Source organism: Bemisia tabaci, chromosome 4 (assembly GCF_918797505.1).
Source record: "Bemisia tabaci chromosome 4, PGI_BMITA_v3".
Classification (NCBI taxonomy): domain Eukaryota; kingdom Metazoa; phylum Arthropoda; class Insecta; order Hemiptera; family Aleyrodidae; genus Bemisia; species Bemisia tabaci.
The window spans coordinates 3,723,620-3,748,658 of NC_092796.1; the positions used below are offsets into that span (position 1 = coordinate 3,723,620).

A 25,039-nucleotide genomic window follows, 5' to 3' on the forward strand; every position below is an offset into this window, starting at 1 on the left:
TTCATAATTTTTTTTCTCTTTGGTTCCAAATTTTTTATTCTACATTACACATTTATATTTAATAATTTAATCAGTCAGCGACCGCTGCTCTGCTCTGCTCTCTCGTGTTGGTTTCGGAAATTTCCGCTGACGGAAGTTCTTACGTCATGAGACGGAACCAAAAGAGAAAAACAAAACAATCAATTTTCCTTTTTGTGCTTGATTAGTTTTTTGTTATTGCGATAATAGTTGTCAGCGTTACGTCTAGTTCCCACTCAGTCTTCTTGCAGTATTTACGAGTTTCCGTAATCTTGAAAGTCTGTTTCCAGCGAAATTTGTGATGGCAACTGCTCAGCGTCCGACGAAACTGTCATTGAGAGCGATTTTCTTCGATTTGGACAACACCCTTATCCCTACCAAACATGGCGACAAAAAGGCTTGTGATCAGGTAAATTCCTGAATATTTCTCACATTTCGCCCGTTCATAAGTCAACCTTTGTCAAGGTCATGTACGGTCTTACTCACAGGCCTAAGTTTTGTAGCTTTTGTAAAATGCTTTTATTTACATAGTACCACCTTTGAGGGGTACATCCGTTCAGCCCTCTCGGACCAATTTTGAGTCGGTGCCAGTTTTTCTAGTCGTAACCCAAGAATTTGATCTGCTGCCAGTCTGAGGGTTATTTTTAGACGTGTGAGATTATCTTTTCAGTGAAATTTCCTGGTAATTGGTTCCTGAACGAAACTCCCATGTGGGCGTCCCGTACCCTTATTGGATGTTTGTTGAACTTACTGAGTCATGCTTCCCCAAGCTGTGAAGTGCGTTTGAGTGTTTTTTCCCAAGCATAACTTTTGGAATCCTAGTGAAGTGTACATTAATTTTCTCTTGCTATGCGGTTGTAAATCCCTGTTTAACGATGGCTGCCATTCCAGACTCTGTGAAAAAGTGTGCTGCAATCCTTACTGCAGCAAAAAATGATACAGAAAAACTCGCTGCACTGTTCATGGTTACCAAACTTGTGAAAGGGGACTGTAGTAGTGCTGCTAAAAAACTTCTCTTTGAGGCCATTGGTTTTACTTTTCTGAAAAGGCTTCTAATTTCTGAATCTGTGCCAGATGACTGTCCCGCCCATATTTACAAATCGGTCGCATTATCTGTCTTATCAGCATTTTGCTCTGAGCCAGAACTAGCCACACATCCGGATTTTCTGTCCAACGTGTCAGTGTTTCTAGAAATTGTGAGCCAAATCGAGGATGAAGCAGAAGATGAAAATCTAATATTGATCACTGAGGCCTACGAGTGTCTTCAGAATATCGCAGCACATGATGCTGGTCAAAAAGCTCTCTTTGATGTCGGAGCAGTTGCAAAAATGTCAGAAATATACTCTCAGCTCTCTTTCCAAACAGACGCTGCTCTTAGCATCTTAGTGTCTATTGTTAATCGCTTTGGACCAGCAGCCTGGGGTGGTAATACTAAGGCTTTTCATGCTCTAGTTACAAAAATTGCCTTCGATTTTGAGACAGACCACTCAGAAAGAAAATTTGAATTGTGTGGGGTCTTGCACGCATTATTGTGGAATTGCCCCGAGTCAGAATCTCTTGCAGAAACTGAAGAGTTATGGCCTGGCAGTATCTACAAAGGATTGAAAGATATTCTAACAAGCAAGATCGGTAAAGCACAACGAGATCCTGCCCTCAAACTTGCTTCAGTCATGGTCAATCTGCTGGGTGCCGAATGGACAATCGTTGACCCAGAGAAGCCAAGGCAATTCTTTTTGCTTTTGGTTCAACTTTCATCAATTGAAGTCCGAATGCAACTTGAAGATCGAAAAATGGAGCAAGTTATGAAAGATGTAGACTTAGTAACTTCTTGTTTTCTTATCTTAGAAGTGTCTGTAGCCTTTGTCGCAGCAGATGCAATCGACTTGGAGCAAAAAGAAAAACAGCAGCTCTACACTGCATTAAAGGGAGCATTTTCAGCTGTTGTTGGACTCTTAGCAAAGATATCGAAAGATACAGCAAACTTCTCAAAAGGCTCTGTAGATAATAAACAAAAAGTCTTTGTCTGCGCAATGGTCCGTGTACTGTCTGCATGGCTTGCACAAGAAACCTCTGCTATGCGGAACCAAGTTTACGAGTTGTTGCCGTTTATGCTTGCTCTTGCTAATGAAACGTTCTATGCTTACCGAGAGAGGTATCTTTTGGAGAAAAAACATGCAGATGCCAAAACTGAGCTACTGGAGGACCCTGACCCATTAAGTAAAGTTGATGTTCTAAGGCTCATGCTACCCGCTCTCTGTCATCTAACCGTGGAAGACAAGAGCCGTCAGATAATGTTGTCTTTGAAGCAAGAAGAAGTTCTCTATGAAAGTTTCACGTTTCACTGGTCTATTGCTCACTACAAAAAGCCATTGTTGCCCAAGTCGGAGCGTTTAAAAGCTAGGCCTGTCGACCCAGTGCTTCCGCCAAAACTTCTAGAGGACATGAAAGACTCTCGAGCAGCACTCATCTCCATGTGTAACATCTTCATGAATTTCACAGTACTTGAAGCGAAAACAGTGGAAGAATCGACTTTGTTTTCTTCACTTATGCGATTCATCCTGGACAACCTTCCAGAGCTAAAGAATTCAGCAGAAAACTTGGTTTTACATGCCCACCTGGCTGTGTTAGGTTTGCTGTTACTGAAACAACAGTCAAAGCGGGTGAAAAAGAACGATTTTACAATTTGCCGCTACATCCAATCAACTATTCGATTTTTGTGGGATGCCTATAATGTGGATGAGTCAAATGACTCCGCTACCCTGGTTGTAGCTATGGCATACAAAAAACACTGGATCGAACTGATGGAATTGTGGTTTTTAGGCATGCAAACCATGTCTGCAGTGATCGCTGAAGTGCCTTGGATCTCAGACTTTTGTCTAGACAGCGGCTGGGCACAAGGTATAATTGACACGCTCCGAAAAGTGAAAGTCGGGTCACTGCCTCCAAATATTAAGTCTGCGTACGAAGATTTCTTGTGTAGGTTGATAGATGCAAACCAGAGCGTTGCGTCTGAATTAAAAAAACATGATGCCTTGAGTGTGTGCCGCACACATCGATTTATGGAGTTAGGGAAAAAATTGTTCGGGGATTAAAGATTTCAGGATTTTCAGCGCTTCCTAACCTGCTTCCTAATATTTTCTTGCTCTAATTGTCTGCCTTTATAAAGACTGTAAATGAGGTATCAATGGAAAGAAGCATCTTCGGTGCTAGTCAGGCGGGAATTATTGTACGTTTGTGTACATGGTTTTTTTTTTGTTTTGTTTTCCCATATCTTTCAATGGTCCAATACCATAATGAATTTTTACATTTAAAATGTAAACACATTGCATCCTTCACAACATGCAACCAGCCACAAAGATAGGGCCTTCAACTCACAAAAAATGTACTTAAATGGAAATATCAATCGGCTTATCGATGGCCTAAGTGCAAGACCTTGTATCTCAATCGCAATGTTTCAAAATGACCATTTCTATTTTATTATTTCGTAGAGAAACAAGCCAACTAGCTTTAAATTAATATGGAATACCCTGCTGATAGAGAAGAAAAATTAATAATTTTTTCAAGAAATTAGGTTGACGAGTCTCCCAAGGAAGCATTTAAACAGATATGACAGGACTTATACAACGTTGGAAATAGGTACGTGGTTTCGCACTTTGGTCATCAATATGTGCCTGATTGGGATGGCTCTAGTCACATTCAGGCGAAGAAACATCGTGAAATTATTGTCTTTAGAGCACTCACAAGCAATTGGCAATTTTTGAAAACGACCCTTGTCTTTCCAAATGATTTCCAACACACTGTATGTGCAAAAGAAATTAGTAGATATTTTTAACGTGTCTAATATTGTTTCCCCACTAAAAATGGAAATTTAGTCCCCTCATGACAAAATTTTTACGTCACTATCCAAGCATATTGCATATGAATACAGAGGCCTTTTTTTCAAGACCAATCACAATTTTCTTACCTCTGAAACTAAAAGCAGTGAAGAAAATTCCTCAAATAAAAAATACAGCCGATATTTGCTTATTGTCGAATTGTAACAAAATATCTAAAAATTTAATGGAATCATTCATGTCAATGTTTTTAAACTCTCTTAGAATTCCAAATGGCTAGGGTAGGTATATCTAAAGTAATGCCTTGAAGTAAACGAAGATCTTCATGATCACAAATCTACTAGCTCAAAAAGAGGTTTCTAATGTAGCTTAGAATTCAGTGTGGAGCACCCTATAAAATCATGTTAAACTGAATATGAAAAACTTTCTGAGCCATTCGTTTCAAGCTTGCAATGCCCTCTTCATTCTAAAAAGGATGTATTTCACTGGAAAAAAGAAGAACTTTGTACACTTCTCAAGTGCGGTTGTTATGACTAACGATACCTTTTTTAGAGTTTTTCCTTGTTGCAATGAAATGCTCCATTATCTTGTAGGCACTTAGATTTTCTATTTTCTGAAGAATGTATCAACTTCTCCCAGAGACTCTTCATTCTTCAATCATTAACGATTTTTTACCATTTATCTTTTTTCAATTGGTTCTTACTCAGCTTGTCTTGTCTTACTTACTTTTGTTTTATCTCTCTTTTTTTTATTTCTTAAGATATGTTTTTCTTCTATCCTAAATTAACCTTTTCCGGTCTTTGAGTCTTGAAAAATGGCACACAATTGCATCTAGTTAATGAGCCACTAGAAAAAGTTAGAAGAAGAAAAAACTTTTTTTTTTTTTATCTCTTCAAAATTCCATGTAGAAGACTAGTTACACAACTGGGAGTTAGGAAATTAACTCCTGAACAAGACATTAACAAGTATTTTTAACACAGATCAAGTGGAAGTTAGATTATACGTACACATGGTGTCATTTGTAGTTTAGGCTATTTAATCAGTGTTAATTGTAAACACTTATATTTTGTTTAGGAGTTGATTTTCAGACTTCGCACTGTGTGATCCGTTTTCCTCATGAAATTTTGAAGGTCAAACATTTTGCGTAGTACTTTAATTTACACTTTGTCTAGTGGTACACATAAATTAATACTGACACCTGTAAGTAGGTCTAGTTCAATGCTGTTTATGAACATCAAATTAAACTCTGGTCTTAGGAATAACCTTGTCTATTGTTCTAATGACTTATCCAACAATCCATTCTCCAGGTCATCTTTCTGTTTATTTCTTTATTTGTATTGATATATCTTTAGATTGTTGCCCTAGGTCTCCAAATTAAAACGCTGTCAGTTTAGGAAAGCTTACATACCTACTTAATTAAACTTATCTGATTTTGTGTTAAGACATAAGAAACTTTGCGCTCAAGAATAGCTGAATTTTATCTAGTTTTTTTCTAGTGAAATTTCTGCGTTTATAATCTGCCCACCGATAGTTTAATCTAAAAATTAATTGTGCATTTTAGCTCTAACTTGCTCCCTTAAAATCTATCAAAATACATATTATACTTAGTGAACCTCTTGAGGTTTCATGAAAATGTACTTATTTTGTTTAGAAATTAAGACTAAGTAATTAGTGAACAGAGCTTTTAAATTTGATCAGGGTATAAGTAAGCACAAAAGAATATGTAAACCTGCTGTGGAATGCCTGATAGTTTTGACGTAAAAAGTAGGCACCTGGTAGCATAGCTCACAGTATTGATGCATATAATTTCTCATTTCAAAGTATATTTCTGTGTGTTACTTCTTTAACATGTAAAATAATTCTAGAGTAATTTGTGCTTAAACACACAAAAATTCTATAATTTTTTTTGTGATGAGTGCACAATAATTGTGTATTTATTTATATGTAAAAAAATATTTCATCTTGTAGGTTCTCGTATCATGAGAATGTAAGACAATACTTTAACACAAACATAACTAAGGGGCTTTGAGGACAAGAGGGATAAGTGCAATTTTTGCTATTTCAAGAAATACATGTTTAAAGTTTCAAAATCACATAAAGCCTCATGGTGGAAAGAAAGTTCAAACTCGCTTTTTGAAACTTAGAACTTTAAATTTTAGCAGTCAATATTTTAAGACTAGTTTTAGTTGAAATCATTAATATCTCAATTTTTTTAAAAACTGAGCTTAAACCACTTGTCTTCAAAACCCCTTAATTCATGAATCAGCTATTGGAGTGGTATTCAAAACTTAAAAGTATTAAGTAGATCCACATAATTTCACAAACATTTGAACAGCCTTTTTTAGGAAAATGTTTTGCAGTTTTTAAAGTCTCAAATGATGTTATAATTATGTTATATCAAATTTGGTCCAGATTACCTACTTATGTTAAGTCCAAATTTTTAAGTACCTAATTATTATTTCTTGAGCCCACCTTGAAGCACTTAAATTTGAAATGAACTCTACTGTGGCATCAAATCTGTTGTTACCTACTTCCATTTACTTTGCCGAAGGTTTTTTCATTCAACTGAATTTTTCCTATAGTCTTACCTAAGTATGATGTAAAATCACTAGTCTCTTCAATCTCATATTTTATTTTAACTCTCCTACATTTTGAAAGTAAGATCAACAATTTTCAAATTAAAGCCTAAGATAACAGGAAGTAGGTCACTCTTGTAAATTAATTGCGAAAGAGATTCTGTACTAAAATTTCAATTTTTCAGTTGATTTCCTGAGAATGTAGCATTGCATTATCATAGCAATGTTGCAATACCAGTAGTTCCTTCCTTCAACTCACAACTTACTTTATTTTACTTTAATGTTCCCGTTGCAATACTGATTCCTCTAATTGTACTCTCTATTTTTTTCTCAATTCATATCTGGAGTTAATGGATCGCCTCACTTCTCTAAAACACACATCTAATCAGAAATTAACTTCCATTCAGTTGCTGGTCTTCTCTCGCTGGGAGAGGAACTGAAAAGTCTGGGCTTAGTTCTACACCCCTAAAAAACCAGTCGGAGAAAGATTATCTAGAGTACAGCTGCAGTCTTTAATGAAAGCCAGATGTTACACATTGATGCTATTCATGTAGTTAAAAACATAATATTATGGGCCCCTCCTCTGATTGGATGGCTCGTTCCTGTAGTTTGCAAAGCGGGTTTTGTGCATTTTTTCATCGTATTTTCTGTCTACTAAGTAAATTTAGGTAGCGACTGATACCTTAATAACCTGTGTGGCTAGTTCTATGCAACTTTGATAACTTTTTTTGCATTTTTTCAAATGAGTTTGTGTTACTCTTGTTTAATGATGAATAAACTTATTTTTACGGATATTGACATTGATTCTAGTCATTGATAACATACAAAATAGAATACTAACATTGAACTGCTGAGAAAATAGCAGAAGCCCCTCTTAGCCCACCACAGATGGGTGTACCTAATGTTGTAGGTAGCAATGCTATGAATATCAAACCTCAGGAAACAGGCGATTCTTTCAGAAATTACTTAGAATCCCTTTTATGCAAAATAGAAGACCATTTCTCATATTGTTACGTTAAATGATCCATTGGTGTAAAAATTGGTGTTCTGGTGTTTTTGCTTTTTTATTATTTATTATAATAAAATAAAACTTTCACCACAATAAGTATTCCGTTTAACTAAGTTTCTGAATTCGATCTCAAATATACCAACGGTTAATAGTCTTCTTCAATGCTGCAAAAACTCAGGGCATTTTTAAATTGTGTCATCCCTATGTTGTAAAAAAAAGGCAAATTCTAGAGAACTTTGTTTTGTATTTAGAAATATTTTGACTGGGGAGTAGCAGATAACAAAAAAAAAAAATATTAATAAAATACAGTATTGTCTATTTTAAAGTACATTTTCTTTGAATGTATGAAGAAAATATGAAAAAGCAACACCAGGCTACTTATGACACTCAACGTATTATATCCAATCTCATCTTCACTTTTATTCTTCTCTGCAAAAAAGAGGTATTCCTGTTAGAGTGGCTGTGCTTCCTTGTCACACATTTTTTTGTGAAGTTTGAAGGCGTAGAAAAACAATGTCCCTTTTTTTTTAAAATACCCGTGGCTTTTAAACAGATCAAAGTTTGTTTGGCATTTTCCCACTTCTTAACATTTTGAATGATGACTTCCTTCCTCCCATCAAAGCTTGTAATAGAAAATTATTTTTACACAGGCCATTTCTCACTGTCACAACTCCGCAAGCACACAGTTTTAAGTTTATTAAAAGTTCAGTTCCTTTGCAGTCACAAATTTTTTGTCAAATTATGACACAATTTTTGTTCCATAAACTTGTAAGGAGCTGAAAATTCTTGAAATTGATTGAACGGTTTTGGAGGAAGACATTTTTGTGAAAGCATCTCATAATCACTCGTCGGCGAAAGTAAATCACTGAAAGGGCTAAAAAACTTGGAGTCATCTCCAAAATTTGCTGCCCACCTCTATACAATATACAATTGATTTCTCCAGTAGCTGTCGAATTCAGACAAAATTTGAATGTACCATTCAAAATCTTGCTCTCACAGCTTTTCAGCTGTCAATTGATTTTTATGACCTAACCGACTACTTTCTCATGGAATTGTGATGTTTCATCACTGTCTTGAAAAATTCTGCTCTAGGTATACCTAGATGTATGTATTTGCAAAATCGAGTGTGTAGTTTTTTATTAGAAATAATTGAAACTATCAAAAGAAGAAGGGAGAAACTATATGTACCGCTTAAAAGATGAGGTTGTCCCCTTTTTAAATGGTTAATACATAACATTAGAATTTGAATCTCTGCTGGCCCAAAAATTGAATTTTCTGGTAATCATGTCCTTTCATCTTTTTCTTAAGTAATTTCAGTGAAATTATTTGAAGGGCCAACGATTGTTTCAAATTCTTGAGAAAATAATTCGTTTCAAAGTTGATGAAGTTATTTTACCTGTTGCACAGGGTTTTCTCACACAACATCAATTTATAATTGAGAAAACAGACACAGGAAAACTAAGTGTACCTGATGCAAACCTTTAAAAGGAAAAAAAATCTAGAAAAAAAAATCAACTTGGTTAAGAAGTGTCAAGAATATATTTGAAGTGAAAGTGGATGAATTCAATCTTTGAGCGAGCGTTTGGTCGCCAAACCAAAATCAATTTACCATTAAATAGTCGGAAAAGAATGGAAGCCTACTCCTTGATTGACCTGTACCTATTTATGATTTTTTAATGGTTGTACGTACCTAATGAAAGAATCAAACAAAGAATTCATCAACACCTCCCAATGTGAAATGAAAGCTGAAATAGTGTACCTATTTCCATCGGAAAATAAATTAAAATAAAATTAAAATAGCCCGAAGCACTTAAAAAAGGAATATTAAAAAGTGAGTAAAGTATCGTAAAGTAGTACTAGAGTATATTTTGTCCTTCCTCTTATTCTGCAACCAATTTTGCGTTAAAAATCAGTGATAGTTTACTTCATTGGCACAATATAGGCAATGCTGACATTAAGTTATGGTGTGAGAGAGACAAGCAAAGAGCCCTCAGTTCGACGTCGAATGCGTCCATGTTACATACGCACAAAATGAAGGCGTTTTGACTGTTCAGGCATTCACCACTTCAGAGGAGGTCACACAACTCGCACCCTGAAGTACGGAATGATGCTACATTTTTCATTGCCCGCGTAGATTTCCCGCCGCACGGCACTCGTAAAGTGCAGCGGCCAATCAGCGTTGAGCGCGGTTTATTGCGATTGGTGGAGCTGTCGTCGACCAGAAGGCGGGAAAAATTGGAATTTTTTTGAAATCCCACGGGACGGGAGAATCAAAGCTGCGTTTATTTATATTATAAACATTTCATTTCAGGAGAGGTCGCGGTGAGGCATCCATGGTAGGCGTTACTGTGAGGATTTAAAGTGCCAGAGCGCTTTTAATCTCTCTTTTTTACTACAAAAATATATCCTAGACACGATTAGTGGCACGCAGGCATGATGTCGGTATCTTTTGTGCTTCAGCTTTGATATCGCATTGTGCTGAGCTTGATTTGTAGAGCAACAATTCATGTTTAAAGATCGCCTCTCCAAAGAAATACTACGAGAAAGTCAACGAAACCACTTCTAAAACTCTATGTATTCCGTATTAACATCGATTTGAGCTTTTAATTTTTTCACATTTTGTAATACTCCTCTCCAATGCAGTCAGTGTTAGAAGTCAAAATGCCCATTGTGCCGATGAAATAAATCATTACTGATTTTTATCACGACATCCAAGAAAGGCATCATTTAAATGTTGCCGGTCCACGAAATCGCAAAAAAATAAGGTATTTGAGCAATTTATGTACCCTGAGCCCTTTAATTTACAACAACGAGTCGTCCTTTGTTGGGATTCTGATTGTTTTTTCCCCCTCAGGAAAACTAATTTTGACGTTTGAATGCGAAATTTTCAAAGAACAATTCTAATGAATCACACGTTTCAAACGAAAACGATGATCACTCGTCTTTCGAACATGACACGTATATGATTTCTACGGTGCAATTACGAAACTGCAGCACAATAAAGTCTGGTACATAAACATTAGCAAAAATTAGATCATGTGTTTTGCTCTTTCTCACCCGAAATTTAGGCTGCGAGCGTGGTTTCTTTTTTTTACCCTCTTGCTCCCCTTGTCTTGAAACACTTTGGTACCCATCGTCGTACATTTCTCTCAGTTTTTTTTTACTTGTTCTAACCAGATTTTAAACTGGTGATCCACTCCCAGAAAGCCAAATTTATTTTGTCCTATGTTTCAGGAGCCTTTTAAAAGGTCCAAAGCTCGTCCGCCGAGGTAGTACCTATCTTTTTTTCATTCTAGTTATGGTTGAGTAGGGCAGCAAAATATTCCCAAGTGATCAAAATGCATCAATTATTCACCTTTCATTACTCCAATATTTATTTTTTTCTCTCTTATCTCTGAATGGTTATCAATTAATCAAGGAACTTTTTATTCATAAGGAACACATGAAAATCAAGTTCTGTAAAAGTTATTTCCATTGCAAATATTTATTATCTGAATAATCAAGACTTGCAAATCCAATTTCAGATCAAAGCAGGAGGCAATGGATGATTTTCCAAGGAGAAAAGTAAAAATGAAATCAATATATTTGCTTGCAATTTAAGTTGAGCACAAATACCTTTATATTTATCATTATTTTATTTGAAAATTAAGTAAAATTGACAGTAATATTCCAACCCATTATCAAAGTACCTGATTAATTTAGACCGGATAAAACACCAAAATTTGTACTTTTTTGTTTTAAGGAAAGGTCAAAATTTCAGTCTAGCTATCTGATCAGGATCAATTTTTTCTCAGCACCTACTTAATTTTTGGCTTAGTAATTTCTCATTACAATTTTGCACTTGCTTGGTTTACTTCACATAATTGATCCTTTCATTTTTTCTATTCAAGTCTCAACTTTCAAGATTTCAGCTAATCAAATCAAAAGAGTGTTCATATCAGTTCATCTTGAACTTCCAATTTATTGATAACTTGCAACAAAAGTGTTAATCACTAAGGTTCATCAGAAATGATTCTAAGATCAGGCATGTTTTGCTGCCCTCAGTTTTTGAGGTTTTGGGACTGTAGATTATTAGTTTGATTTAAGGTCGAAAAACCCGCTAATATTTTGAAATTTCCTGCATCAAATGACTCAACGTTTTAGTTCCCCTGCAGCTTGTTGTTTTTGAAGCTACCCATGCCCAATATATTTTTAATTCAAGTGTATTAATGTTCATCATTTATTTTAAATAAATTATGAATGCGAGACTTGTTCTCTAGACTGATAAAAATAATAAAATGAAGCACCGTGAAATGAATGAGAGATCAAATGAAATGGATTTAAAAGAGTTCAGAGTATTGCAGTAAGTCCCATTGTAGCCTAATGAGACACAACCTAGAGTTTTTGCTTTGCACTGTGCTCTTTGTTGGAAGCTATCGATGAATATAGACTTTCTTGCATCGTAGTTCAAGCACTAATGAATGAGTAAGGCGTCTAATTAGAGTAAGAAATTTTTATCGGTCAACTTCAGCTAAGTACTGTGCATGCTTGCTAATTCAAAACTGAAGGAACCAAGGATTTTGTCAAATTAATGAGATATAGAGTTCTCGAAAGGGGCTCTGAAGGAAAGGACTACACTTGGCGTCAGCTAATTTTTTATATTATTTGATATGATGGTCCCTTACAACGTCAGTCCTGAGGACGAGAAGCTTTTTGTAGGCTGGTGTGAATGCAATAAAAAAATGGCAATTACTCTCGCTAATCCCAGTAAGCTGTGTCAAAACGAAGTCAGGTTCTTTCAGTTCTGAAATGCTAGTTTACAAATTCATAGCGTGTGCTCCTGATTTTGATTTTCAGAAGGTTACGACGGTACCACTATTTTGAATCACAGGTTATAAATACCTTGTAGGTGCTCACAAATAGATAACCCGAAAGTTGTTTTTTTATGTTTTTACTAATTCTGATGTACTTTCTGAATTCATCTAGCGTTATGTCCTGTTCTAACTATTTCATAACCAAGAGTTTGCTTTTGTCATAGTTAATCAGCTGGCTTGTGCGGAACGACCACATGTCAAACAGTGATGCAGAAGAGATTGTCTACACGTACTTGCGCATCTTCCGAAAGTGCCCCCATAATCCAGAGGTGGAGCTCAACGCTTGGCGTCTGCAGCTATGGTCAAGTGCCCTCGGGGGACGTTACGAACATTTAAAAGGTAACTTTCCAACTCACCAACATGCTTATGCAGGCTTTTACAAATACGTACATTGTCCTTAGCCAGCATGACAAACATGTAATTTTTTGTACAGATTCTCAACGCTGACACTTGGATGAGTGGACTTTGGGCCTCCCCCCGAATACGATCGTGATATATTTTGAAACCTGAGGCAATAGATTCAAAAATTAGACCATGCAGCATTGAATACTGCTGATATTTTAAAATTTTTCATGGTTCTAGGGGCTCTTCATTGGAATGTTTTTGTAGCAATTTCCTTCTGTTACTAAAATCTGAATCCGTCGAATAATTTATGAAATTAGGTTTTTCAAAATTACATAGTTTATTCCAAGTTTTTGGAAATGTTTCTTTCGACTTTTTTTCAAAGAATCAAGCATTTAAAATCATGAAAAGTAAATCTGCAATCAATTATGTCTTAAAAAATTGACAGCAAAAAAATTAAAATATTGCAGGTTCAAAGAGAGTTCGGAAATTTTTGAAAGTGAGAGAACTATAACCGGAATTTCCCACAGATTTTAGACAGTTGAATGGAAAATATTAGACACGTTTTGAATCATGGTTTTGGAAAGGCAATTCGGATGTTCAAAAAAAGAACTGTAACAAGAGTATCAAAGAGTAAAGACCAACAAAGGTAATAGTTTTCAAATTTCTGGAAAGGTTGACATTGTCAAAACTTGGATACGCTGGAAAGTAGTTTTTTTTTTCTTCTGCCATGTGGAAGAACCTCTTATTTAAATGTAGTGGGCATAGCGGAAAAGCTATCAGTCGGGTTCCTTATTGTTCTATTGAAACGTGCCTCTTACCATGAGATCAGAGAGATTATTCTTTAGCCGTTGAAAGGAGAGAGTTAGAATTGAAGTGTCCCTTGCAGAAAAATTGTAGAACTTGTGGATGGATTATTGAGTCACCATGGTGGCAAAAATATTTCACTCATCCAAGTGTCTCCTTCTAAAATGAATGGTTGCAATTATCATCGTTAAACTGTTTTCCTCATCATCAAAATTCGAGTGCACTCCGAAACTTCGTCACTGCTTGAAGATCCCAATGGACTCCTCTACATGCTGTGATCATTCAAAGGTAATAATCATTCGCTCCATCTTTATTCTCAATTCTTAGCTCTTTGGTGCTTTTGCTCGTTAACATATTTAATTTTCATCTATCATCTCAAAGTTCATTTACATAACAGATTAAAAATTAAGGCAAAGTTTCGAAACTTTGACTTCTTTTCCTTAAAAAAAAAATTGCATGTCCAATGGACAATATCGTCTCTTGACTTTTCCTCTTCAATGTACAAGGTTTACCTAACTAAGCGCGAAGAACATGAGGCGACGCTGGTCTGATAATCAGCATGTTAAGGCTTGGCCAATGATGAGCTATTTACCGTGTCTTTGGATAATGATTATTTCGGTACTTTTTCTCCCCAAATAGGTAATGTTACGAGCAGAGTACCACTAGTTTCGGCCCCTCCTATTCCTGATGAGAGATTGTCATTAAAAATAACAAAAGTCCTGTCTGTCTAAAATCCATTCAAATTATTTGCTTTATCCGCAATATAATTTTCACTCTTTCTCTCTTGAAGTGTCCTTTTATGAGGGAATGTATTTAGAAGAAAAGGGACTCTTCCCAGATTTTTAGCGTTTTATAAGGCTTATAGCAGAGAAAAACCAAAAAGACGGTGTTCATAGTGAGGATGTCTGAAATTCAGGTCCTAAAGAAAATTTAAAAAGTCAATGACCCCTTTTGATCGCGGGAAGTAATTAAGTTAAGCGATGAATTAATTCAATTTACATTTTTAATTTTAATTAATAATCAATTTAATCAATTGATTTTCTCATCACAATTGCTGCATTTCCAGTTTTTACTGTTTTATGAATCAAGCAAATATAATGGGAGGGATCATTTTTAAACAGTTTAATTTTCTTACACAGGGATTCCATAAGAAAATGTCACATTGTAAAAATTAAATGTAGTCAAACCTTTGTATCCGCAGGCTTCTCCTTTGACAATAGTTTTAGTCTACAGTAGTTTAAATTTTCAGCGTTCTCCTTGTAGAATGTGTTAATGGATTTATGAATATCAGTTAAGGTTCAGAACACGGTTCAATATAAATGAAAAATAAAAAACAAACAAATATTCCTTCTGTTGAATGTGATTCCAACCTGAGATATACAAAGTATAGGGGTTGTTTAGCTGATGCCCCAATGAAGGTGTGAGAGAAAGAACCACAATATGCTGAGTGCAGCTGTCCATCCTTAACAGGATTTGAATCTTATATAGGTTCTGCATGTTTTAAACTTTTTTTAGAGGGCATTTATAAAAAAGTATCGCAAAGTGCCCAATTGATTCACTTCAAGCTCAGGAGTTTTATTCCAAGCGCATCAAAATTAGAGTCTCTCTTAACTTCTCAAAAATTTCAGATAACTACCGACAAAAATTTTGGTCCCTGCATTAAAAACAAAGTAAAGCCATTAATATAACTTTCATTGAAATACATGTCCTCAATATTACTTTCTTTCGACGTAGTTTTAAGTTTTAAATGTAGGGCAGCTTACTTCAAACATCATATAAAGTGGTGTTGAAAGAAGAAAAGCCTTTTATCATGCATGAGCGTAGCTTCAACGAGCAGGTTTTTCGGGAAAATAATTGCAAGGGAATGCATTTTAAATTGCATTGCACTGTGGATTTGATTCCTTTTTTGCGGTGTGTACTAATTTTCAAGGGGGTCTAATATCCATCAATACAGAACATTAAACTTGCGGATGTGAAGGTTTGCTTGATCTCATTTTGTTGGCTGTGTCATCACACATGTGCAAGTAATTTTTTGTGAAGTTTCAGTGACCTATGCTTGTTAGGTACCTTGTTTACCGGTAATTTGGTAAGAATATTTACAGTCTTCTCAATTTTAATCTCTTCTCAATTAATTTCGTTTTTCTCTCATTAATTTATTCAGTTGACTCATGATGTACATGGATTCAAAGTTTCCCCGCTTAAACTATATGAATTTGATGTGGACAACTCTATGCAAAATGAAGTTATGTAAACTTTAATATTGGTGTCTATTGAGGGTGTAGATTGAAATTTAGGTAGTTTTTTTCTTTGAAAACGCTCTCCTTTCCTCAAGTTGTGAAAACAAGTTTCCAAATCCAGGAGTCATAGCAAGCTATGATTAGATTCTGATCCTTTAGAGGCTGCTTTGAATTTAGACGTCATTTAAGTAAAAATAAAGGATTAGCCACTCATTCATTTATCATCTCTCATCTTTAGAGTGTTGCTGAGTGCGTGTTGCTTCTTTTTTATCAATATTTACGAACATCTTGATTTATCTGTGGGGCAACTCAGCTGTTTGCATGTTCAATCATCTAGTGCATAACATGATTTTGTTATTATTATAAAAGCCAGACGGAGTTCGTTAATTTCCGTATTCAGTAATACTTCAGTTATCCGATGAACTGCGGCAAAAGTTGGAGCTAGACACCAAAAATGCCGGATAATCGAAAATGCATTAAACCACATGATGTACATTAAAGGAAAACAAGAAAAAAATAAGAAATTAAGGCTTAAACGTACCTCATACTCACATCGGATAACTAGAATGCTGGAAAAGTGATGAGCAGGTTATTGAAATATTACTGTAGTCATGAGGCCTTTAAAAGAAGAAATTCATTTATTTTATTTTTATTTTGTAATTAAATAAAGCTTCACAAATTTCTGATGCAAGTGTATTCATCTACCCATCCAAGGAAAACTATTCCAAATGACTGTAGTTATATTTCATGTACTAAGGGTATTCTAAAAACCATTGATGAACATCTTAAACCATGAAAGTTTAAAAAATTTAGCAATAAAAGTAAAATTTTCTGGGTTGAACAACTATTCGGAAGGATCAAGCTCTGAAGGGGTATCCTGGTGTGTTGTCCATCCCATCCCTTATCCTGTTTTCACTTTCATGTTCAAACTTGTTGTTTTCCTTGTAATAGTGCTACCAGTGCTGGTAAGCTGATCAGCTAAAGTGGCAGATTTCTCTAATTTTAATTCTAACGAAAATCGATCAGGTTTGCTTGTGTATGTTTTTTGGAAATATCTTCAATCATAATGAAGAAACAGGTCGCTACTCAAGTTACAATGACATCTGCCAGTATGAGTTCCAATTCTTGATGGTGCATACATACAGTTTCCAATTGAATAATTCAACATTTCTCCTTGCTTTGACTTAAAATCCAACCAATTTTCAGCAAAGACGATTGTCAGAATAAAAAGGTCTATGTACAACATGAATCAACTGTCTTTTGTCTCCAATATTCCACAGTTTTTATGTGTCTTGAAACAGTGGGTTTCGAACTAAAGAGCAGTGTCCGCCCTACAACCCTAGTCTTCAAGGATAGGTAGTAAAAATAATGGGTCAGTAAGTAGTCGTCAATAAGTAGTTATAAATAAATTTTGAGACCAATGTAAACAATCTGAAATTATTTTACAGCTTAAGTATAATAAAATCATGAATGAAAATGAGATTAAAAATTGCAAGGTCCATGTGTGGTTTTTACTTTTTTGTAAAATTTAAAAAAAATAAATAAAATAAATAAAATAAAATGAAATTATGGAGGGACATTTCTTTTTTTTATAAAAAATGGGATGCCCTCGACCATTTTGTGAAGCTCATATAATTATTAACCCCCCCCCCCTTTTTTTCGTCTCTCTCTCTCTTTCTCTTTATTTTTTTATGTCTAATATTTTTAGATTTAAAATTTCAATTTTCCGTCACTAAGAAATATTAACGTTATCAATGTTACAAACTTGAGGCAGAGAAAGGCGTTCTGGAAAAAAATCAGGCTGTTTCGGTATACAATGATTATAATGTCGGCATAAGTATTTTTCCAAAGTTCAATAGTTCTTAACAATATCCTGAGGTTCAAGCAGGGCTTCATGATTAAGTTTCGAAAAAACTGAGGGACCATCAATGCTTTTGAAGCCCCTTCATTGGCTAGAGCTGTAGTTTTGAGTTGTTGGCATCCACTTGATTTGTTCGGAATTTGATTATGTAACAAAACGTCTTAATTTTAGACCCCAAATTGCCCTGAATGTTCATGATGATTGCTAATTTTTTTGATTAACGAAGAGAAGAAACAAACTTATTCTTTGTAGGGGCAGATCTCTAGATATTTTTTCTTGGAATTCAGTTCGAAACCCACTGCTTTAGTTAATTGTGCAAAGCTTTTGAAGCCGTTGTCGGTACATGTGCGTAATATTTCTTCTTTTCAGACTTTTTTTGTTTTTGTGTACTATAATAATTCCGGTCGCTGCACCGGACGGAAATGTAAGCATAAAATTTTTCTGGCCCGCCACGTCACGCCACGTGCATCCGGCTTCGTTTCTCCCCCTTGCGCCGTAAGTCACCTTCAATCTACTTTTGATTCTTTACGGATAGTTCTCCTACTTGTGTGTATCATCGGCGCCGGTGGGCTGTGATGCCAGTATCTCCGATCTTCATGAATCAAAGCTTGGAATGCATCTTAAGAATCTTCCTCTTTCCCAGTTGATTTGCTATCGTACTTGGCCTAGTAACGACCTTTATGTACTTGGCTTTTGCACTTGCTGCAGATGATTTATATCATCTTATGCTCGGATCTCCAAGAAGATGACACTGTTTTGGATTATGTGTGATCTTTTTTGTATAGAGGGAGATTCAAAATTTCTCCTCTCTTTAATGAACACTTGTTTTGAAATCTCCTCTAATCGATGCCCAACTTTTGACTGAATGTCAAATCAGATAAAATTCTTCAAAATTGGAGCAGCATTTGCATAAGAGATTCCTCATGCAAGTATTGAATTAATAGTCATACTTTACTCTAAATAGCAATCAAATCTCAATCCAGTTGGATGAAGTGTTCATTTATGTCTAAGCCTTACAAGAAGCGAAGGATTATGAAATTTGTAATTTTATTTTTATTTCATTGAATTGCACTAAAGGATTAAAAAGAAGTAAAATTTGTTTGAAAATCAGAGAAGTCACCAGTCAATTTTTCTTCCAGGATCTCTTGTGAGGGATACTTTGACGATGAGTTAATAAGTTTTCTTTTCTCAACCATTTTGTGCAATTTTACATGATTTTGAACACAAATTTCTAAATTCTTTGTTTTGAGTAGATCTCCAGCATATTCATTAAAATCGGAGTATTGCCATCGCAACCCACTTTTCAGGCAGCCTGTTTCATTTTACTATTCACACACTAACATTGCAATTTTTCCCTTTGCAGATGCAATTTACCAGCAGTGGCTGCGGTTACGTTTCCACTTTTTAGCACTAACGTCAGAAGTTGTGGATCTCCTGATTCAACTGCGTTCTTCATACCTTCTTGTCTTGATCACCAACGGTACATCACCGTCACAATGGGAAAAAGTTGATCGCCTGAATTTGCGGAGATATTTTGATGGGATTTTTGTCTCTGGTGATCTGCCCTGGGAGAAACCACATCCCAGTATCTTCTTTGAGGTAAGGACGAGCATTAGTTTGAACATTCATAAGGAATGAGACCGCAGTGCAGTTAAATTTTAATTGTAATTATTCAGCTTCAGTCCTGTATTTCTCAAAATTATGAACATGTCAATCGAATTGAATTTACCAAAAGAGCCTAGTTTTTCTGGCTTACCTATTAAAACACTTACCTGCACAGGAAAGCTCATGGCACGTACATTATTTCTATATTTAGCCAAAAAACTCAATCCCCATCAGTTCAGCATGGTCCAAATTTCACTTCATTCCTTCTTCATTCAGCAAAGGCTTTAATCATTTTATCTGAGACTCTCGCTCAGAAATCAATAGCAAAACTTTGTCCTCTCATATTTCAGTCTGTAACATCGCAGAATTCCCTTTACAATTTTAATGATCACTGTGCAAAATTTCCTGTAATCTTTCCGCACCTTTTCAAAAACGTTCTCTGAAATTTTTGTTCGAAAACGTTCTCTGAAATTTTTGTCCAAAAATGTTCTCTGAAATTTTTGTCCAAAAATGTCCAATACTGCTCTTTGAAGAGAAAATATTTTGAACCACTGCAATGGAGGTACACATTTATCTAGTTTACTTTAGTGAATACATCACACTCCAATTTAACTTTCATTTTCAGGCATGCCAGTTCTTGGGCGTGGAGCCTCACGAGTGTATAATGATTGGTGATAAAATGGAGACGGACATCCTAGGAGGAGTAAAAGCAGGTCTTGCGGCAACATTCCTGATCCAAACATCTCAGACTCAACCCGCTACTGAAGTAAAACCGGACCATGTCTTGTCTTCTGTTATGGAATTAACCCATTTCTTGCCGAAGCGGCCTCTGATGAAACGGCCAACCTTGCCACTAGTTTCTGATGAAGATACAAACAGTAACAGTAGCGATGGGAGCTGATATGTCAGCTTGATGAGCACTGTTTGGAAGTGGCCTGTAATGGAACAGTATGTGGAGTTTAGGAAGTTGACCAAACTGGATAGTCCAGAGGCATTTTTTAGGAATTTTTTGAATTCTCTAGGCAGCAATCTATGCAACAATATATTTATCTTGAAATAAGCAAAAAATCCATGTGGAGAGGATTGATGACTTGAGCCTTTATCAGCTCTCCTAATTACCCCCAAGATTTGAGCAAATTAAAAATGAGAAACTAGATACTTTTCGCTGCACATCATGTTTTTGAAAACGGATGGTGTAAGCATTCAAGGCTTTGAAGATTAACACTTCTCAATTTCTAAAGTATGTTAATACTCGTGTATTGAATTTCTGAGGAATTACTTAGTAAATGGTTTGTACTAGAAATCCGTTTTGACAACACTTTCAAGTGTTTGGTCTCTGTTTTTCATCTTTTCCTCAGTTAAAATGTTGATTATTAAAAAGGCCTAAGTAATAGTTTCTTGAAAATACAGGAGGCTATGGCAAACAAAGGAAACCAAAGCTCCATAGTTCTTAATACTGAAGCTATTTTAAAAACAAACAGTTGAATTAATATGGGTTCAGTGTATCTACAGGCAGATATGCTGCTAACTATTCTTTAAATAAGGGATAATATAGATCCTTCAGATATCTATCTTTCAAATTCTAACTTTGAAACTCAGAAATCTCATCTTAATATATGACAGTTTCAATTTTGAAAACATTGTCACAACGTATTTTACGCTTAAATGTTTTATTATGTAAATTTTCTTTTTTCTTCAAAACATGATTCGACAAGTAAATTGTCAAGTATCGATCTTTCAAAATATTCTTGACCTGAAATGTTTTTTTCTCTGTAGGATTATTATATTTTCAGCTGAGAAACTAATCAAAACTCCAATGAGTGAGAATCCAATTATTTAAATAAGAAAGTGTAAACATCTACGCCTACACTCTCTGCTAATTTAGTTGCCATCTAGGTCTGCTGAGAAATCCAGCATTTAATGGACGACTAAATGTTTTTTCTTTTTCTTTTTTTTTTTAGTGCATAATTTCTCGTGTACAACATTTTCTTTTAAAATAATTGTATAAGTAGCCTTAGCTTATCAGATACCAGAGGAATTTGCCTGGTTTTTCTTTCCTCTTCTTTTTTTTCTTTAATGCTTTTTTATTATTTTGTACTTGTTGTATCTCTATGTAGCCTCTTCTGTTTTTTACCTGTGACCTCATTATTTTTAGAATTGGTTGAGGTTTACAAGGCAGAAAAACTGACAAGTTACTTATTAATTTTACTTACAGCTGATGAATATAGAAAGTTTTTCTATACCAATGATGCAATGTTCGAGCATCAAATTGTGCCTCTATTTATAACTGCGCTGTAATTTTGATTGAATGTGACCATGTAGTAGTTATACTAGAATTAAACACCTCGCTAATATTTCTCTCTACAAATTCAGGAACAAAGGAACTCTTTTTCCTAAGCTCTTAGATTGGTTGGAAATTGACATTTTGATCTAGATGTAGGTCAAAGAAAGCAGAAAAAAGGCTCCTCTAAAAGTAAACTTATCCGTCATTGAGACCACAATTCACTTTCATTATCCTAAGCTATAGCCAAAGAATACCATACCATTGAAATATAATGAATGGCAATCCTTTTTGCGATTGAGTTCCATTATTTCCAGTCAAAGCTTGTTATCCTCTGTTAGGGTGAAGCTGTCTGTAAAGAGTTAAAAATTTCAACCAAAGGTAATAATTTATTTATTTTTCCTCCTTTAATTGCCATGCAGCTCTGCATCTTTAATTTGAAACGGGTAGAATAGAACATGATATTTTTAAAAAAGTATGGAACTAAAAACCTCCTACATTTCAATATTTCTTAAAAATTTAACCAAGATGCTCTTCAAGAACAAGGGCCTTCTACTCTGTTGGTCACTTGGAAATCTTTAGATTACGTTACCATTTAAACGATCCTGTGCCGAATACTCTCCCTGCAGCTTTGTTCACTGGGTATTATGTTATGAATCTCTACAGTTTAGTGCATCATGTACCATCAGGGAATTTTATTTAGATCATGAACAAAACAAATGCAGATTTTTACAAAATTGAAGTTGAGGGGGAACAAAAAAAAGGAGTACAACAGTGCAGTCATGCAATCCCTATTTTTCATGAGTGACTGTAAATGGAATAAGTTTAGATCATTTAACTATAATGATAATCTTACATTCACCTTGTTTCATTAATTTCTGTATGCTTTTTTGTTTCTTTGACAGTGTTTTTTTTTTTTTTTTTTCTCTCACTTAGTTTTGACATGGCTCAGAGTAATGTTTTATTTTCTCTCATGTCAGAAACTCGAGTTTCTATTTTGAGTTGAAGAAGTTTGAATGGAGCTAGAACGAAGAAGTGATAGTGTCAAGAAACATTAAACAAGAAGACAAGTCAAACAGTTTTAATATGAAATTGCAGATTAATAGTGAACTTTGAGTTAATTTTTTCATTTTAGTGATCCTTTTAGGAAACATTTACTCAATTCGAATATAATCCTGAAAATCTCTTGTTAAAAAGATACAAGTAGCAATCAATGTTACTCATTTGCTAGTATTGCCAAAGTGAAACATTTTTTGATTACCAAAATTGTTGTCTCTCTAAGTATGGAAAAATACAGAACCTCGATCACTTTTTCTTTAATTTTCCAGAATCACAGGAACTGATGTTTTTTATATATTTTAATAAAGTTTAGATATTAGGGATATCCCAAGAGATGACTATTCTATGATGAAATTCCTGTAATTCAGAATGATGAAATACAATTCTCAAGGTCAGGTTGTTTCGTGTAAATTCCATTTCTTTTACTTTTTAGTGTAAGTTTAATATTTATTTATTTATTTATTTTAGAAGGGTTTATCAATTAACTTCAACTTAACCATCTTCCTCCTCACTGCAATGGACAAATATGGGTGTTATTGACTGAGATTACTGAGTTAAGCTAGTGATTTTGGCAGGTTCTGTCACTTTCTAGGCAAACACATTTTTTGCGCTTTAGATTATTCACTAAAAGCTCCGTAGAAACTAATGTTTTAGTTTTACCTTACAAAATTATTTTGAATAGCCATCAAAAGTGGTGCTGGTGTAGTGGTCTTGCTTGTATCGGTAAGCAGAGATTAGTGTCTGGTGGCGTTATTGCCTAATCGATCCATGCTACCCACTAATTCTGTGGTTTTTTTTTTTTTTTTTTTTTTTTTATACGAAGGTGAGACTTTGATTGCAATTAGAAATTCCAGAAAATGAGGTTCACCCCAACTCAGCATAATTTGTCATTACGTTAAAACGTATAACTCTGAATTCAAAAATTAACACTCTGCTTTGAAAATTTCATTGATTAGAGCATTCCAAGAGGAAATGAGCAAGGCTGTGCAGCACCAAGAAAAGATGTCTCTGTAAGCTTTTTGATGTATAATTTTCACCAGTGCTGTGAGGGAGGAACAGAAAGGTTAATTTTGAAGACTTTTTAAATCTACCTTATTTGTACTGGTGACAAGTACCTGATATTGTACGTTAGGGTAACTTTAAGATCGCTTCTAGTGTTTTGAGTTGCTATTAAATCGCTCTTGATGTAATTTTTCATAACCTGATATTGTAGTTCCTCTTGTTAATTTTTTTTAAAGTCCTTTTTGTTTGTAATCTGTCTTCTTTAAGATTATATTTATGCTTTATTTAATTTTTATTGTTTCTCTTGAGGTCCCTTTTTAATTATCTCTTCTTCACTTTTTTGGGAACCACAAAGAAATTTTAAATTAACTGCTCCTTTCTCTCTCCTTTGCCACAAGGTGGTATCGTAAACCACTTTGTGAAGGATGGATTTCCAGTGCTTTGAGAAGTCAGTATGTAACATCCTAGAGAAAAGCCATGAGCTTCCGTTCCCCATTTTTTACAAAGCAAATGTAATAATTGTTCTTTTTAGCGAACCCTTATAACAGCCTTTTTATTATTGCCTTAGAGAACTCCACATTCGGTCTTATTTTTATTTTTTGTCTTAATTCAGCTCAGGTTTCATGAAAGCACTGTAGATATTAATTTTGAATGTTGTAAAACTATGCTCCTGTCAATTATTCCTTTTACATTGGAAGATGCTTTTTTATCACTTAAAGAGGGATACTCGTACAAGGAGATGTATTCTACCCCATAGAACTCCTTTAATTTTTTCTTCTTCTTTTTTTGGTTTGTTCAAAAAATGACAATTAAAAGATATCTTTGTTCAAGGATGCCCCCCCCCCCCCCCCCCCCGGCTTCATGCAATATGTTGTATAGAATCCCTTCAACCTCTGACTAGGCATAGTTATACAACGTGATGCACATGAGGGTGCTAGACATGTGAATTTATAGGTTGTGTCTAGATGTAATTTTTGAGGTTTAGTTTGTATATTCGACTGAAAGAGTTCTGAAGTGATATGAATGTGGTTTAATCTTAGTATTTATTGTTTTCATCTTGAAGCAGCTATATGTAGTTTTAGGCTCCGGTGGTTTTTCTCACAATTGTACATCAGCTGGAAAAAATGTCTTTTTTATTGCCTGATAAGTAACCCAAAGTGAAATAAAATAGCTCTCAAATTATTTACTCAGACTTTCTCATTACCACTGTAAACCTTTAATTACCTATTGGGAAGGTGCTCTTTTCATATGCAATATCTCAATTTACTTTTCAACTTCAAAAGTATACCAGGGTTATATATAATTGGCATCCCTCTTCCAAAATGAAAACTGAAAGTAGGCAGATGAAAATCTGACAGCAGGTGTGGACATTGAAGTAAAAGCAACCCATCAAACCCTTCAATAACATTTTTAGATGCAATAGATTTTTTCTTAGACTTCACTCACCCCAACAGGCTACACACTGATTTACAGCTTTTTCACAGTCTGCTATTAACCATTCAACAGATATGGATTTATCTCTAATGGTAGGATTTAAGAAGTTTACAATATTGTTC

General features: G+C 34.9%; 2 protein-coding genes across 3 annotated transcripts; both read left to right on the forward strand.

Moving 5' to 3' along the window:
* The first annotated feature begins 137 nt into the window (after positions 1 to 137).
* LOC109031197 (N-acylneuraminate-9-phosphatase) lies at positions 138 to 24,665 on the forward strand. 2 transcript variants are annotated; one of them, XM_019042571.2, is made up of 5 exons: positions 138 to 427; positions 10,671 to 10,705; positions 12,454 to 12,628; positions 18,900 to 19,135; positions 19,767 to 24,665. In XM_019042571.2, exons 3-5 carry the CDS (start codon positions 12,484 to 12,486, stop codon positions 20,040 to 20,042), a joined length of 657 nt encoding a protein of 218 aa, XP_018898116.1. In that variant the 5' UTR covers positions 138 to 427; positions 10,671 to 10,705; positions 12,454 to 12,483; the 3' UTR covers positions 20,043 to 24,665. The 2 variants fall into 2 exon arrangements, with proteins under 2 accessions (XP_018898116.1, XP_018898115.1); XM_019042570.2 differs by lacking the exon at positions 10,671 to 10,705.
* On the forward strand, positions 426 to 7,225 carry Neurochondrin (neurochondrin). Its single transcript, XM_019042561.2, has one exon. It carries the CDS (start codon positions 894 to 896, stop codon positions 3,108 to 3,110), a length of 2,217 nt encoding a protein of 738 aa, XP_018898106.1. The 5' UTR covers positions 426 to 893; the 3' UTR covers positions 3,111 to 7,225.
* Positions 24,666 to 25,039: the final 374 nt, after the last annotated feature.